At 48.1% G+C, this 17500-nt stretch overlaps 1 protein-coding gene across 2 annotated transcripts in view; it reads right to left on the reverse strand.

Moving 5' to 3' along the window:
• The window catches only part of kif5ab (kinesin family member 5A, b), a 51664-nt gene that overhangs the window by 3350 nt on the left and 30814 nt on the right, over positions 1–17500 (reverse strand). For both annotated transcript variants that reach the window (XM_061219784.1, XM_061219783.1), the window contains exons 14-26: positions 16719–16925; positions 16103–16249; positions 14994–15182; positions 12457–12574; positions 11703–11767; positions 11240–11349; positions 10708–10809; positions 6062–6122; positions 4155–4226; positions 3743–3847; positions 1090–1306; positions 205–406; positions 1–61 (exon numbers count right to left, since the gene is read on the reverse strand). The exon at positions 1–61 is cut by the window's left edge and continues 16 nt beyond it. In XM_061219784.1, the coding sequence (XP_061075768.1) occupies positions 1–61; positions 205–406; positions 1090–1306; positions 3743–3847; positions 4155–4226; positions 6062–6122; positions 10708–10809; positions 11240–11349; positions 11703–11767; positions 12457–12574; positions 14994–15182; positions 16103–16249; positions 16719–16925 (1656 nt within the window). The remainder of the gene's footprint in view (positions 62–204; positions 407–1089; positions 1307–3742; positions 3848–4154; positions 4227–6061; positions 6123–10707; positions 10810–11239; positions 11350–11702; positions 11768–12456; positions 12575–14993; positions 15183–16102; positions 16250–16718; positions 16926–17500) is intronic.

Consider the following 17500-nt stretch of genomic DNA (forward strand, 5'->3'; position numbering starts at 1 on the left):
CTGGTAGGAATCCAGGGCTTCTGTAGAGTTCACTGTCTTGCTGCTGACATCAGCTGGAAGCCTGTCAATCAGACAGTCCGAGTGATGTCAAAATGGTTAAATGTTAAATAACATAGGCCGTGTCTGAATCGGCTTACTTGCCTACTTTCGAGTAGACATGCTGCATACAGCACAGCCCTCCCCCCCTCAGGGACGGTGACTCACGTGCTGGTGTGGGCGGGACTGGGGCCGTGGGCAGGCGCGGTGATTGCCGCCGGAGCGGAGGACTGGGCGGATCCGTGGAACAGTACATTGCTGAAGGTGATTGGCTGCTCTGCAGGGCGGCTGATTGGGTGCTCAGTGGGGCGGGAGAAGAGGGGGTTGGTGGGGGAGGAGGCTGGGTAGTGACCAGGCCGGATTGGCTTTGCTGAAGAAAAAAATAAAGAATTGCACGCATTACTGCAAGTCAGGGGTCAGGGAGAGCTGCAGGTAATTAAATGACCCAGGGGGAGCATATAAATAGAAAATAATATAGTGCTAAGAATAGACCCTTGGGGCACCCCACAGGTAAGTGCAGCAATGGAGGACATCTTATGACCAAAAGACACTGCCCTCTAGGGGGGCAAAGTGGAAAGGGTTAACTGAAAAAAGCAGGATTGAACAAGCTTTTTAGTATGCAAGGGGAAATTCAATGACAGATAAAAAAATAACACCTAGGTCACTGGGAACAGGATTGACATTAGGGGCTAGAAGACCAAGAGCTTGTTGCACTTTTAATAGAAGCCAATAATAAGGATTGCCATTTTTCAATTTTAGAAAGCTACATCCAGTCTTTAATGGCTACAAGTCATTGTGCTTCACAGACCGATGAAGCTGTGTGTCATCACTGCTAAAACAACGTATTAGAAGCAAAAAAAGAAAATAATACAGGGCCAAGAATAGACCCTTGGGGCACCCCACAGATTAGCACAGTGGAGCACATCTCATGACCAACAGACACAAAGATTATTCAGTCAGTGTGTGTGTGTGTGTGTGTGCTAACTCTGTAATCCTGCTTTGTGAAACTCCCCACAGGTGGTGAGAGAGCAGAGAGAATCTGGGCTGCAGTACCAATCTGCGCAGCGTGGGGGCGCCGCAGTGGGTTCTTGGCTCTCATGACATCCTTGATGCGCTCCACCTCCTGCTGGTAGCGGCGGCGGTCCTTCATCGCCCCCTCCTTGGCCTCCTTCAGTGCGCCCTCCAGGGCCTTAACCCGCTCAGCCGTAGACCGAAGACGTTTCTCCAGTTTAGGAAGCTCACAACGCAGATCTGCATTGTCACGTACCAGCTGCAGGGGGCGACAAAGAGAGAGAGAGCGAGAGAGAGACAGAGACAGAGAGAGTGTTTGTCTTATTAGTGTTCATCATTCAACAGTACAGACACAGCACTGCTTCAGTACACACACAACACTTTATTGTTATTTTTATTATTTATGAATACACTTTATTCCAATGTACTTTATTAATTGTACTATATGCCTTTTTCATTGTGAATTGCTTTGGCAATCTTTTTTATACAGTCATGCCAACAAAGCATTATTTAATTTAACTGAATAGACAGGGGATGGTCAGAGAGGGAGGGAGGGCAGAGAGAGGGTATGGGTACTGTACGGGCAGGGTGATAAAATGCTGACACAAGCAGGAAAGAGAGACTGTACAGAGAGGGCCAGCGGCAATGCCCGTCGCTGCAGTGGTCAGGTGCAAATTGAGGGTGGACATTCTGCCTCCACACACACACACACACACACACACACACACATTACATTACATTACATTACATTAATGGCATTTGGCAGACGCTCTTATCCAGAGCGACATACAGTTGATTAGACTAAGCAGAAGACAATCCTCCCCTGGAGCAATGCAGGGTTAAGGGCCTTGCTCAAGGGCCCAATGGCTGGGCGGATCTTATTGTGGCTACACCGGGGATCGAACCACCGACCTTGCGTGTCCCAGTCATGTACCTTAACCACTACGCTACAGGCCGCCCTACACACACGCACACACGCACACACTACTGACGGGTGTGAGCACACTAAAGCTCTTTTTCCAGACAGGACTCCTGGACACATCGACCCCACCGTCCGTCAGTTTTCATTTGCTGTTACGTGCGCCTCTCCGGCCGAAGATAAATGAGTTTGTTCAGCTGCCATTTTGTGCAGGCCACTGAGATTCAGTTTCAGTTTGACACTGCGGCAGCATTGCACTATCACAGCTCAGTGTGGGACACTGTGCCTGACTACAGGGACCGCAGGCTGCAGCGACCACACTACACTACAGCGACCTCACTACACTACAGCGACCACACACTACACTACAGTGACCACACACTACACTACAGCGACCACACACTACAGCTACCGCACTACACTACAGCGACCACACACTACACTACAGCGACCTCACTACACTACAGCGACCACACACTACACTACAGCGACCTCACTATACTACAGTGACCACACACTACACTACAGCGACCACACTACACTACAGCGACCACACTACACTACAGCGACCACACTACACTACAGCGACCTCACTACACTACAGCGACCACACACTACACTACAGTGACCACACACTACACTACAGCGACCACACACTACACTACAGTGACCACACACTACACTACAGCGACCTCACTACACTACAGCGACCACACACTACACTACAGCGACCACACACTACACTACAGCGACCTCACTACACTACAGCGACCACACACTACACTACAGTGACCACACACTACACTACAGCGACCACACACTACAGCTACCGCACTACACTACAGCGACCACACACTACACTACAGCGACCACACACTACACTACAGTGACCACACACTACACTACAGCGACCACACACTACACTACAGCGACCTCACTACACTACAGCGACCACACACTACACTACAGCGACCACACTACACTACAGTGACCACACACTACACTACAGCGACCGCACTACACTACAGCGACCACACACTACAGCTACCGCACTACACTACAGTGACCACACACTACACTACAGCGACCGCACTACACTACAGTGACCACACACTACAGCTACCGCACTACACTACAGCGACCGCACACTACAGCTACAGCGACCACACTACACTACAGTGACCACACACTACACTACAGCGACCTCACTACACTACAGCGACCACACACTACAGCTACAGCGACCACAGACTACACTACAGCGACCGCACTACACTACAGCAACCACGCACTACAGTGACCACACACTACAGCGAACTCACTACACTACAGCGACCACACACTACACTACAGCGACCTCACTATACTACAGTGACCACACACTACACTACAGCGACCACACTACACTACAGCGACCGCACACTACATTACAGCGACCTCACTACACTACAGTGACCACACACTACACTACAGTGACCACACACTACACTACAGCGACCACACAATACAACGACCACACTACAATTTCCACATCCAGATTTTGTGATGTGTCAGAAATAATTCATGACTAGGTGCGTTTTAAAATGTTTTCTGAGGTGGTTGCCTCAGAGCGGATTATTCTGCTATTACCATATTCATTTTTTAAAGGTTAAAATATAAAGAGCTTTTTTTCCTGAGCTACTGTAATAAAGCTGATTGCCAGTGCCTGATGATCAGTCAATCACTGTACGAGCCAATGAGAGGAGTGCAGTCCCCACCGTCCAATCCAGCTCTCACCTGTTTGTGAACTTTTGTAAGCTGGTCCAGGTTGTTCTCAAGAAAGGAAATCTTCTGTTTCTGTGTGGTATACCCCCCACTATCATCAGGCTCCATCTCTGAACTCTGTGGGAGGGAGGGAGAAAAAAAAGGTTTTTAAAAGTCACTAGTATGTGTATGAGTACATGTATTCTTCTGTATTATATACGCATACATACACATAATACATAATATTGTTTTATTTTTTGCTTGGATATTACTTCAAAGTACACTGTCTTATAATGTATTGTTTGTTCGTATATACTCAAATACTACAGCCTGTAAAGAACATTAAATTTAGCTGAGCTGAGAGAGGAAGGGGAAGGAGGCGGAGCTACATTCACCCAAAACCAGCCAATCAGAAACCCTGCTGAGAAGCCCCTCCCACACTCACTCTTTTGACTCGAGTTGTAAGGTCTTGAACAAAAAGCTTGCGCAGGTTGTGGAGGGTCTGGAGTTCCCGGGCCTGGGAGGAGAAGAACAATGTTTTATTCATTTATTTTAGTTTTTATTTATTTACCAATCACACTCTGTTCCTCAGGGATAGCGCATTCACGCTCTGTTCCTCAGGGATAGCGCATTCAGGTTCTGTATTTCTGCACTACAGGCTGCTTGCCTTTGTTGTGTTTTATGAATCTCTGCCACCTGCAAAGCAACTGACACCTCTGCCATTTTGATTGCAGTTAATGGATACATTTTTGTGGTAAATTTTATAGTTTATAGTCCGGTATACTGCTAAATGCTATGATAGTGCCTTTCATCACAGACGGCAACAGCAACAACTTCATATAAGAAAATTAAGCATTAAATCGTTCTGCAACCAGAAAATTACAAGGCTCCGTATTATCAGTCAGCAACCATTTCACCATGTACCCTGCTCCTGCTAAACGGCTGAAGCTAAGCCGCTGTGGGCTTGGATAGTACTTGGATGGGAGACCTCCAGGGAAAACTAAGGCTGCTGGAAGTGGTGTTGGGCCAGTTGGAGGCACCGCCTCTTGTCAAATAAACCCCAATGCCCCAGTGCAGTGATGCCGTCTTTCAGATGAGACATTAAACGTAGGTCTTGACTCTGCGTGGTGAGCGTTCTGGTACAAAATGGCTGCCGTTGTATGAACCAGGCAGGTGCAGCAGGATGGTGGGTGAGCTGAGTTTCCCCCTCATCACCATCTCACCCCGTGAGGATGAGGAAAGCGCCACAGAAATGTGAGTGAGTCAGCAAATCAAGCTGAAATCACGCTGGTTACATCGCATTTTTAAACCGCACAGGTCGGGACAATAAATGAATACAAACACCATCGTCAACTGCATGACAATGGTCCAATTGAGAATTTCTGGTCACTATGAAAGTGAGAGCATTGTGGGAGACTGAGTTTTAATCAATTGAAATCCCATATTCAGCATATAGCGATGTATTTAAACCATGAAACACACTGCCACCCAGACAGAAAATCTCCGCTTTACCTCCCTATAGAGTTTAGTGTATTTTTACTCATCCTTCCGTTTCTCTGTTGCATGTTCATCATGTTGTGTTCTGTTGTGTGATGCTGTACTGAGCTTTTATGTGTAAAAGACAAAATGAAATACTGTACTGGCAAAATGAGAATGAGAATTGATTAACAGGAACTGAGAGAGAGAGAGACAGAGCAGTGAGGAGAATGAAAGAGAGGAAGAGGGAGGGAGGTGGAGGGGAAGAGATGAAAAGGTTAAGAGTTGAGGATGATAAAAAGAGGGATGTGGAAGGGATGACAAAAAGAAGTAGGATATATATATAGAGAGAGAAAGAGACAGAGAGAGAGATGAAGAAAAAACGGGTAGAAAAGGAAGAAAGGGGTGCGCTGTCTGCAAGGCGTGGCACTTCCTGTAACAATCTGAGGGACAATCAGTGAAGCCAATCAAGGGTTCCCCACTATTATTTAATTATTCATATTCCTAGTCTTTGTTATTATGCTTTTTAGGATTATCATTGTGCCATTTTTATAGTTTTACCTTTGCCTGTGTGTTTTAATGATCCATACATATTTTCTATTCTGCTTGTTCCATTGTGAGTCATATACTTTGGCAGTAGTTAAATGACTATATGACCAGGGGTGGGGAGAGAGAGAGAGAGAGAGAGAGAGAGAGAGAGAGGGAGAGAGGGGGGGAGAGAGGGGGGAGGGAGAGACAAAGAGAGAGAGGGGGAGAGAGGGAGAGAGAGAGAGAGAGGGGGGGGAGAGGGAGAGGGGGGAGGGAGAGACAAAGAGAGAAAGAGGGGGAGAGAGGGAGAGACAGAGCCTGACGGGGGAGGGGGAGTGCCAGCCTCACCACTGTCTCCTCCAGCCCTTTAAGATCCTGCTTGGACTGCTCATGTCGCTCATGGAGAAATCTGAAACAGAGAGATCAGGAGATCAGGAGATCAGAGAGATCAGGAGATCAGAGAAATCAGGAGATCAGAGAGATCAGGAGATCAGGAGATCAGGAGATCAGGAGAACAGGAGATCAGGAGAACAGGAGATCAGGGAGATCAGGAGATCAAGAGATCATGAGAACAGGAGATCAGGAGATCAGGAGATCAGGAGATCAGGAGATCAGGAGATAACCTCAGCATCCACCACTGCTTCAGCAGACACACAGCACTGCCCTCACTATTACCCATGATCCACTGCTTCAGCAGACACAGCACTGCTCTCACTATTACCCATGATCCACTGCTTCAGCAGACACACAGCACTGCTCTCACTATTACCCATGATCCACTGCTTCAGCAGACACACAGCACTGCTCTCACTATTACCCATGATCCACTGCTTCAGCAGACACACAGCACTGCCCTCACTATTACCCATGATCCACTGCTTCAGCAGACACAGCACTGCTCTCACTATTACCCATGATCCACTGCTTCAGCAGACACACAGCACTGCCCTCACTATTACCCATGATCCACTGCTTCAGCAGACACACAGCACTGCTCTCACTATCACCCATGATCCACTGCTTCAGCAGACACACAGCACTGCCCTCACTATTACCCATGATCCACTGCTTCAGCAGACACACAGCACTGCCCTCACTATTACCCATGACCCACTGCTTCAGCAGACACACAGCACTGCTCTCACTCACTGGTAGTGTTCAGTAGTAGTGTTCAGTGTGTGGTAATGTTCAGTAGCAGTGTTCAATGTGTGCTAGTGTTAAGGAGCAGTGTTCAATTTGTGATAGTGTTCAGGACCAGGTTTCAATGTGTGGCAGTGTTCAGTAGCAGTATTTGGTGTGTGATACAGTGTTCAGTAGCAGTGCTCAGTGCGTGATACTGTGTTCAGTAGCAGTGTTTAGTGTATGATACAGTGTTCAGTATCAGTTCACAGTTTTCAGTAGCAATGTTCAGTGTGTGGCAGTGTTCAGTAGTAGTGTTCAGTGTGTGATAGTGTTCAGTAGATGTGTTCAATTTGTGATAGTGTTTAGGAGCAGGTTTCAATGCATGGTAGTGTTCAGGAGCAGTGTTTGGTTTGTGATACAGTGTTTAGTGGCAGTGTTTGGTGTGTGATACAGTGTTCAGTAGCAGTGTTTACTGTGGGATAGTGTTCAGTAGCAGTGTTCAATGTGTAATACAGTGTTCAGTAGCAGTGTTCAATTTCTGATAGTGTTCAGGAGCAGGTTTCAATGTGTGATAGTGTTCACTAGCAGTGTTCAGTGTGTGATACAGTGTTCAGTATCAGTTCGCAGTGTTCAGGGGCAGTGTTCAGTGTGTGATACAGTGTCCAATAGCAGTGTTCGGTATCTGGTGCTGTTCAGTAGCAGTGTTCAGTGCATGCCAGTAGCAGTGTTCAGTGTGTAGTAGTGTTCAGTAGCAGTGTTCAGTGCATGCCAGTAGCAGTGTTCAGTGTGTGGTAGTGTTCAGTAGCAGTGTTCAGAGTGTGATACAGTGTTCAGTATCAGTTCACAGTGTTCAGTGGCAGTGTTCAGTGTGTGGTAGTGTTCAGTGTATGATCATATTCAGTAGTAGTGTTCAGTATGTGGTAGGGTTCAGTAGCAGTGTTCAGTGTGTGATAGTGTTCAGTATCAGTGTTAAGTGTGTGCTACAGTGTTCAGTATCAGTTCACAGTTTTCAGTAGCAATGTTCAGTGTGTGGCAGTGTTCAGTAGTAGTGTTCAGTGTGTGATAGTGTTCAGTAGATGTGTTCAATTTGTGATAGTGTTTAGGAGCAGGTTTCAATGCATGGTAGTGTTCAGGAGCAGTGTTTGGTTTGTGATACAGTGTTTAGTGGCAGTGTTTGGTGTGTGATACAGTGTTCAGTAGCAGTGTTTACTGTGGGATAGTGTTCAGTAGCAGTGTTCAATGTGTAATACAGTGTTCAGTAGCAGTGTTCAATTTCTGATAGTGTTCAGGAGCAGGTTTCAATGTGTGATAGTGTTCACTAGCAGTGTTCAGTGTGTGATACAGTGTTCAGTATCAGTTCGCAGTGTTCAGGGGCAGTGTTCAGTGTGTGATACAGTGTCCAATAGCAGTGTTCGGTATCTGGTGCTGTTCAGTAGCAGTGTTCAGTGCATGCCAGTAGCAGTGTTCAGTGTGTAGTAGTGTTCAGTAGCAGTGTTCAGTGCATGCCAGTAGCAGTGTTCAGTGTGTGGTAGTGTTCAGTAGCAGTGTTCAGAGTGTGATACAGTGTTCAGTATCAGTTCACAGTGTTCAGTGGCAGTGTTCAGTGTGTGGTAGTGTTCAGTGTATGATCATATTCAGTAGTAGTGTTCAGTATGTGGTAGGGTTCAGTAGCAGTGTTCAGTGTGTGATAGTGTTCAGTATCAGTGTTAAGTGTGTGCTACAGTGTTCAGTATCAGTTCACAGTTTTCAGTAGCAATGTTCAGTGTGTGGCAGTGTTCAGTAGTAGTGTTCAGTGTGTGATAGTGTTCAGTAGATGTGTTCAATTTGTGATAGTGTTCAGGACCAGGTTTCAATGTGTGGCAGTGTTCAGTAGCAGTATTCGGTGTGTGATACAGTGTTCAGTAGCAGTGCTCAGTGCGTGATACTGTGTTCAGTAGCAGTGTTTAGTGTATGATACAGTGTTCAGTATCAGTTCACAGTGTTCAGTAGCAATGTTCAGTGTGTGATAGTGTTCAGTAGATGTGTTCAATTTGTGATAGTGTTTAGGAGCAGGTTTCAATGCATGGGAGTGTTCAGGAGCAGTGTTTGGTTTGTGATACAGTGTTTAGTGGCAGTGTTTGGTGTGTGATACAGTGTTCAGTAGCAGTGTTTACTGTGGGATAGTGTTCAGTTGCAGTGTTCAATGTGTGATACAGTGTTCAGTAGCAGTGTTCAATTTCTGATAGTGTTCAGGAGCAGGTTTCAATGTGTGATAGTGTTCACTAGCAGTGTTCAGTGTGTGATACAGTGTTCAGTATCAGTTCGCAGTGTTCAGGGGCAGTGTTCAGTGTGTGATACAGTGTCCAATAGCAGTGTTCGGTATGTGGTGCTGTTCAGTAGCAGTGTTCAGTGCATGCCAGTAGCAGTGTTCAGTGTGTGGTAGTGTTCAGTAGCAGTGTTCAGAGTGTGATACAGTGTTCAGTATCAGTTCACAGTGTTCAGTGGCAGTGTTCAGTGTGTGGTAGTGTTCAGTGTATGATCACATTCAGTAGTAGTGTTCAGTATGTGGTAGGGTTCAGTAGCAGTGTTCAGTGTGTGATAGTGTTCAGTATCAGTGTTCAGTGTGTGATACAGTGTTCATTGGCAGTGTTCAGTGTGTGTTACAGTGTTCAGCGGCAGTGTTCAGTGTGTGATAGTGTCCAATAGCAGTGTCCAGTATGTGGTAGTGTTCAGAAGCAGTGTTCAGTGTGTGCCAGTAGCAGTGTTCAGTGTGTGGTAGTGTTCAGTAGCAGTATTTAGTGTGTGATACAGTGTTCAGTAGCAGTATTCAGTGTATGATACAGTGTTCAGTATCAGTTCACAGTGTTCAGTGGCAGTGTTCAGTGTGTGGTAGTGTTCAGTTGTCGTTTCCTAGACAAGTGTAGTGGTTATCACGTTCGCCTGACACGCGAAAGGTCCTCGGTTCGAAACCGGGCGGAAACACCATGCTGTGTAATTCTAGCACAATTTAGCAGTTCATCAGTTTGAAACTATACAGGGTACATATCATACTTTAATACAGATATATTGATAAACTTTTAGCACACATCATCGAGAGTTTTGGAGGAACCAGCCTGCTCACTAAGGTGGAGTCTGATTTTGACTTGTGATTGTTTATCATGCTTTTAGGAGGGAGATCTTTTGTTCTGTGAATTTTCCCCTACACAGTGTGTGATAGCATTCAGTAGCAGTGTTCAGTGTGTGGTAGGGTTCAGTGTGTGATAGTGTTCAGTAGCAGTATTCGGTGTGATACAGTGTTCAGTAGCAGTGTTCAGTGTGTGATACAGTGATCAGTGTATGACACAGTGTTGAGGATCAGTTCACAGTGTTCAGTGGCAGTGTTCAGTGTGTGATACAGTGTTCAGCGGCAGTGTTCAGTGTGTGATACAGTGTCCAATAGCAGTGTTCAGTATGTGGTAGTGTTCAGTAGCAGTGTTCAGTGTGTGATACAGTGATCAGTGTATGACACAGTGTTCAGTATCAGTTCACAGTGTTCAGTGGCAGTGTTCAGTGTGTGATACAGTGTTCAGCGGCAGTGTTCAGAGTGTGATACGGTGTCCAATAGCAGTGTTCAGTTTGTGGTAGTGTTCAGTAGCAGTGTTCAGTGTGTGATACAGTGTTCAGTAGCAGTGTTCAATTTGTGATAGTGTTCAGGACCAGGTTTCAATGTGTGACAGTGTTCAGTAACAGTATTCAGTGTGTGATACAGTGATTAGTAGCAGTGTTCAGTGTATGATACAGTGTTCAGTATCAGTTCACAGTGTGGTAGTGTTCAGTGTGTGATAGCATTCAGTAGCAGTGTTCAGTGTGTGGGATGGTTCAGTGTGTGATAGTGTTCAGGGGCATGTTCTCACGTCAGCTCCTCCAGCTGTGCGCTCTTGCGGTGCTCCTGGCTCTTCAGACGCTCAAAGTCAGAGCGAAGCTGCTCCAGCTCCAACTGCAGCTTCTGATTCCGACTGTGGGAGAGAGAGAGAGAGAGAGAGAGAGAGAGAGAGAGTTATTGTGTGTGTTTTTGTTTCACACAAACTGTTCAGATAGTTCAGATATCTGGGCTGGTATAGGGCATTCTGGGGTTTGTGGGTTAAACAAATACACTTCAATAAGTAGTTTGTTCAGTGATGTTATGCTGATTTCAAAAACTCCAGAAAGTAGGATTCCTTAAACAGTTGTAATACCTAAGAAGCCAAGCTAAGTGTTGAAGACAGCATAAAACAGCTTAAACCAGCAACAGGGAGCATGTATAAACTGAGCAGATGAAGCTAGAGTTTGTGTAAGACTTAGATTATTATTATAATTATTTGTATTTTTCAATAATGAGAACACAAGATGGCGGACAGCGAAGAGGAGGCTGGGGGGGTGTTGTGGGAAGGGGGCGGAGCCACTTACTCAGTGAGGTCGTCGATGATCTTCTGCTTCTCGTTGATCTCATCACGCAGACGGCCCAGCTGCTTGTGATGAGACTCACGGTGAGACTCCATCTGCTGCTCCAGGGCCCTCTGGGGGGGGGGGGGGGGGGCGGAGGGGAGAGAGGGAGGGAGAGAGTGAGAGAGAGGGAGAGACAGAGAGAGAGAGTGAGAGAGAGGGGGGAGAGAGAGAGAGGGAGGAAGAGAGCGAGAGAGGGAGGGAGGGAGAGAGGGAGGGACGGGGAGAGAGAGAAAGGGAGCGAGAGAGGTGTAGGGAGGCAGAGGGATCAAAATAGAGGGTAGATAAGGGAGATTGAGACAGATGCAGGGAGAGAAAAAGATAGGGAGAGAGAGAAAGAGGGAGTGACAGGGAACAGGAGAGGGATGAGCACCATTCCAGATCAGAACCTTTGTAAATAATCTCTCTGGACAGTATCCACGGTTACCTTGACATCGCCTGATTCCTCAATGTCCTTCTGCCTCTCCTTCTTGGACACCTCCTGCACCGTTTCTGAAACACCCACAAGCATCACTCAGAACACTTCATCACTGAAAACTGCAGCCCAAATGCTAAATGCCATCCACACTGGAAGAGATTCAGGTCATGGTTGACATTATTCTTCCGTAAACCAATTAATCTGACATTTATGTGAGGGATGGCGTATAGACCACAGTATTTATGGTGTTTGGAGCTGAATTTTTGCCATCCAGTGTTGTTATGGAGAGTATTGTAAATGTGTAGAGTTTTATAGTTTTGTATAGTGTTGTGTAGAGTTGTATTGTTTTGTGTAGAGTTGTGTGGTGTAGAGTTGTGTAGTGTTCTATAGTGATGCATAGAGTTTGTGGTGTTGCGTAGTGTTGCGTAGAGTTGTGGAGAGTTGTGTAGTTGTGTGGGGTTGTGAACAGTGGTGTAGTGTAGTGTTGTGTAGTGATGCGTAAAGTTCTGTGGTGTTGTGTAGAGTTGTGTAGAGTTGTGTGGTGTTGTGTAGTTGTGTGGTGTTGTGCAGAGTTGTGTAGAGTTGTGTGGTGTTGTGTAGTTGTGTGGGGTTGTGTAGAGTTGTGTGGTGTTGTGTAGAGTTGTGTAGAGTTGTGTGGTGTTGTGTAGTTGTGTGGGGTTGTGTAGAGTTGTGTAGAGTTGTGTGGTGTTGTGTAGTTGTGTGGGGTTGTGTAGAGTTGTTGTTCATTGAGTCGGTGCGTTACCTTGGGCCTGCAGCTTGGCGAGCTCCTCACTCAGAGAGTCGTAGTTATCCTCCAGCTGCCTCTTCTTCAGCTCAACATTCTGCATGTACTCCGTCAGAGAGCGAATCTTCGCCTCGTGCTGCAAACACACACACACACACTCCGTCAGAGAGAGAATCTTCTCCTCGTGCTGCAAACACACACTCTTCTCCATCACCATGGCCCTCATCCCCTTGTGGAACTGCAACAGGATGTTCACAAACTGCCAGGGCCAGCCATAGTGCAGGAGAACTTTCCTAAAAGATAACAGCGACCGGTGTCAAAGGCTTTGGAGAGGTCCACCTTTGGAGAGGTCCACCAGACCTTGTTTCTGTTATCGGCACTTTTCCTGCAGCTGGTGTGCAGTGAAGATCGTGTCCAAAGTGTTTCTGTTCTTTCTGAAGCCACACTGGGATTCTGGGAGGAGATCTTCAGCAATGTTCTCAATGAGTCTGCGGAGCATGGTCTTTGCCAAGACTTGCCACAGTTGCCACAGATTGATCGGTCACCTTTGTTTTTAAAAATGGTGACGTTGTTTGCATCCCTCCACTGATGGAGGACACATTGTTGCTCATCAGCAATGAGTAGGCAAACTGCCCGGGTGCAGAGACAGCCTCCCTGCGTGAGGATCTCATCAGGGATGGAGTCAGGGCCAGGGCTCTTGCTGTTCTTAAGTGACCTGATGGCAGATTAGACTTCACTGAAGGATGGTGCAGCATCAAAACTCTGGATGGGGGTCAGGGTGGGGAGCTCTTCAAGGATAGGAATGTCCACTGGGTAGTTGTGGTTGAGGACAGCTTCGAAGTGTTCACCCCATCTCTGTGTGGATTTGGTCTGGGCCTTTATGAGGGTGGATTCATCAGCACAGACAGAGCAGCTTCTCGGGCCCTGGGTGGTTTTTATGGTGTCATATAAGTTATGTATAGGACTGCACTTCATGGACTTTGGTAATCCACACTCATTCTTCAACTGTTTCTCTGCTCTTGCCATCATGGCCTTAGGGATGTTGATGTAGGGTTGTTGAGTTGGACAGCTGGGCATACCTTGAGATGGAGTTTGGCTAAAATCATTCGGCGGTCCATATCACAATCTGCGCCTCTCATAGCTCAAGTGATACAGACATCCATGACACCAGAGCATCTAAGACTGATGTAGTCAATGAAGTGCCAGTGCTTTGATCCAGGAGGTTTTGTACTTGTTCTTCTGGAACCTGGTGCTAGCGATGAAGAGCTGGTGTTCAACACAAAGGTTCAGGAGCCTCAGTCCATTTGCATGTCCAATGACTCAAAACTGGGCGGTCATTTCCAACTCTCACATTGAAATCCCCCAGTAGGTGAATTTTATCACTCTTGGGAGCTCTTCTGATGGCATCCAACAGCTGGAAGAAGCAGTCTGTGGCTTCAGCCTCTGATGGTAATGGTGGTGCATATGCACGCGAGAGGGTGGCATACTCCTTCCCAGCAAGAGAGGCAGAGTCATGGGTCTTTCACTTATGTCCACTGGTGTTTCTGTCAGGTTTGGTAGGAGGGAGTTTGTAATTGCTAGACCAACACCATGTAGATGTGTGCCTTCAGTGGGGTAAGAAGGGGTACCCCACAGAAATATCCCAGAGAGATCCTTCGGTAAGGATCCTGGTCTCACTCACACAGAGCTGTGATGTTGATGTTGCACTGCTTTAGCTCTGTAGTAATCAGTGCAGTCAGATGTTAAGGCCTTTCAGCAGCATGGCTGGAGTCCAGGAGGGTCCTTATATTCCATGCTGCAAGTTTTAGTTTTACTTTACTGCAAAATTTTCGACCACTGGCAGAAATTGGTGCAATAGCCTCTCTCGGGAGGTTTGGGTGGACAATTTTTGGGCCACCTTTTCTAGGCCTTTCTTCTTTTGAGCAGTGTGGTCCCTAGGGCAGCTCAGACACACAGGGGTGCGTGGGGACGTGGGGGACGGGGACGCGAGGGGGGGGAGGAGAGGCGGGGGGTGGGTAAGGAGACGGGGGGTGCGCTAGCCCTGACATCATAAGGACAAGCAGCACCTCCCCCTGCTGCAGGAGGCTGCTGGAAGTCCTGTCTGACAGAAACCGCCTTGAAGCTTGCCCCTACAGCTCGCTTTTCTCTCAGGGTGTGCTCCCAAAGCCTGTGTCTTCCCAGACTTCCCCACAAGGCAGCGGGGCAGTGGTTGATGGATGACAGGGCGTGTCCACACGCGTGGGCCTGCACATCACACCTCTGGGGCCCACAGCAGCTTTGAGAACCCGTGCCTGGGGCCACAAGGGCACCCAGTTACCGTATGTGACCACGGAGAAGTGTTTGTGAAGGAGACGCTGTGTAGTGTGTGTGTGTGTGTGTGTGTACTGGCTGTGTACTGGCAAGACTTACAAACCAGGCTGCTTCCCTGTTCACCACAAGAGCAAGCTATAGGCAAGAGGGTAGTAAATGCACCTTTTGCATCTAACTACTGCACTAGACGCATCACAGCACCCTGTGCCCCCCGCCCCCCTAAACTCAGGCACTGAAGCACACACCTGGGAGATGAGCAGCTGGCAGGAAGACAGCTCTCGGCCGGTCTCCTCCATCTTGCGGTGGCACTCCAGCTGCAGACTCTCCAGCTGCCTGCAGCGCTTCACCATGGACTTGACCTCCGACTTGATCTTACTGATGTAGAGCCGCGCCACCGTGAACTCCTCCTCGATCGCCCCGCTGATCTCCACCGGCTGCACAGGGAGAGAGAGACACACATATGTCCTGTTTCTGAAATAACACTAATATACATGTATCAATATACATAGGTTGCATAGGTTGCTCTACCCTTTATGTTGTGGTTGACCACAGAATAAGCCATACAAAAATTGGTGAGCAGCTGCTATTATATGAAATACACACATGTACAGTAAATATGCATCTTTAAAATGGCCACTCCTGGCCTACCATGCGGTCACTGGTGTGCAAACCCAGCTTTGTTTCCCGCGGTGGCACTAGAACCAATCGTGCATCACCTAGGGCTGCCAGCTACAGGGGGCACCGGCCACTATAGCTGAGCCTTAATCAACAGTGCTTTAGCAGGCTGTGCCCCCAGCAGGACCCAGGCATGCACACGATCAAGCATTTCCACTTCCTTTTGAGTCCCTGCAATGCAGTTCTGATCCACAGGTACACATAAGCAATGTTTATTCCTGTTTCTCATGCTGAGAAAGCAAACTGAATCTGGAGTCAGTGAGAGAAAAGGGGAGTTTTGGGAACATATTTTATTGTTAGCAGCACTGGCTAATGTGAGCGTACGGACAGACCCGGGCCGAAAACATCATTGTTTTGGATTCAAATACGTTTCTGTGTGACTGATCTTTGCTTGAGCCAACCAAAAAGATCAGAAGCTGGGGTTTGCACATTTTGAGAGTATTTCCTAGGTTCCAATACACCAGACAAGCACTGAAATCATGACATGGAGGATTCATGACAATAGATTTCATGACAATCATGAAAAAATGTAATACAGTATATATGAACATTTTAATCCAAAACAATGACATTTGATGCAGGTCTGGGGAATGCGTATTGTATGCATTTGATGCACCTGACACACATTTGATGCATCTGAAGCCCGTGTGTGCCTGGCCCAGGCTCTGCTCGCTCTCACCAGCTTGATCTCGCCGTTCCCCACGATGGCGCTGAACTCGCTCAGGTCCCGCATGAGGCCGTTCAGCACCTCGGCGATGCGCTTCCTCTGGTGGCCGCTCACCTCCTGGATACGGGACAGCTCCGACTCTATGGCCATCAGGTGGGACTGCATGGGGGGCAGAATGATTTACACACTCCAGAGTGACTCAGAAGCACAACGTACAAGACACATCAAGAGTGAGAGAAGTGCTCTGCACATGCCTAGACTACATCATGTCATCGTTTTGTGTCTTTTTCCAGTTCAGTTTCAAAATATTTTATGAAGTAAGACATATGAAGGGAGACTGTGAAACAGATGAAGGGGGATTGCATCTTTCTGTTCCACCGTCCCAATACACTGCATCTTGGTGGAACAGAAAGATGCAGTGTATTGGGATGGTGGAACAGAAAGATGCAGTGCATTGGGATGGTGGAACAGAAAGATGCAGTGTATTGGGACGGTGAAACAGAAAGATGCAGTGTATTGGGATGGTGAAACAGAAAGATGCAGTGATTTGGGATGGTGGAACAGAAAGATGCAGTGTATTGGGATGGTGAAACAGAAAGATGCAGTGTATTGGGATGGTGAAACAGACCATTTTCTGGGCCAGCTCCTCGGCGAGCAGCTTGTTCTGCAGGCTCTTGTCCTCCACCTCCTGGCTCTTCTGGTCGTAGTTGACGGCCAGCTCCTCCAGCGCCTGCAGCACCTCCTTCACCTCCGCCTTCGCACAGTCGCTCTCCATCTGCAGCCGGCCCAGCTCCGTCTGCACCTTCTCACTGTCCCCCCGGGTGGACGCCAGGAGCTGGAGACACAGCACACTCAGGGCCTCTCACTACAGGACCTCCACAGGCCCAGGGCCTCTCACTGCAGGGCCTCCACAGGCCCAGGGCCTCTCACTGCAGGGCCTCCACAGGCCCAGGGCCTCTCACTGCAGGGCCTCCACAGGCCCAGGGCCTCTCACTGCAGGGATACACTCCACAGGCCCAGGGCCTCTCACTGCAGGGCCTCCACAGGCCCAGGGCCTCTCACTGCAGGGCCTCCACAGGCCCAGGGCCTCTCACTGCAGGGATACACTCCACAGGCCCAGGGCCTCTCACTGCAGGGACTCCACAGGCCCAGGGCCTCTCACTGCAGGGCCTCCACAGGCCCAGGGCCTCTCACTGCAGGGATACACTCTACAGGCCCAGGGCCTCTCACTGCAGGGCCTCCACAGGCCCAGGGCCTCTCACTGCAGGGCCTCCACAGGCCCAGGGCCTCTCACTGCAGGGCCTCCACAGGCCCAGGGCCTCTCACTGCAGGGATACACTCTACAGGCCCAGGGCCTCTCACTGCAGGGATACACTCTACAGGCCCAGGGCCTCTCACTGCAGGGCCTCC

Source organism: Conger conger, chromosome 14, assembly GCF_963514075.1.
Source record: "Conger conger chromosome 14, fConCon1.1, whole genome shotgun sequence".
In the NCBI taxonomy this organism is placed as follows: Eukaryota; Metazoa; Chordata; class Actinopteri; order Anguilliformes; family Congridae; genus Conger; species Conger conger.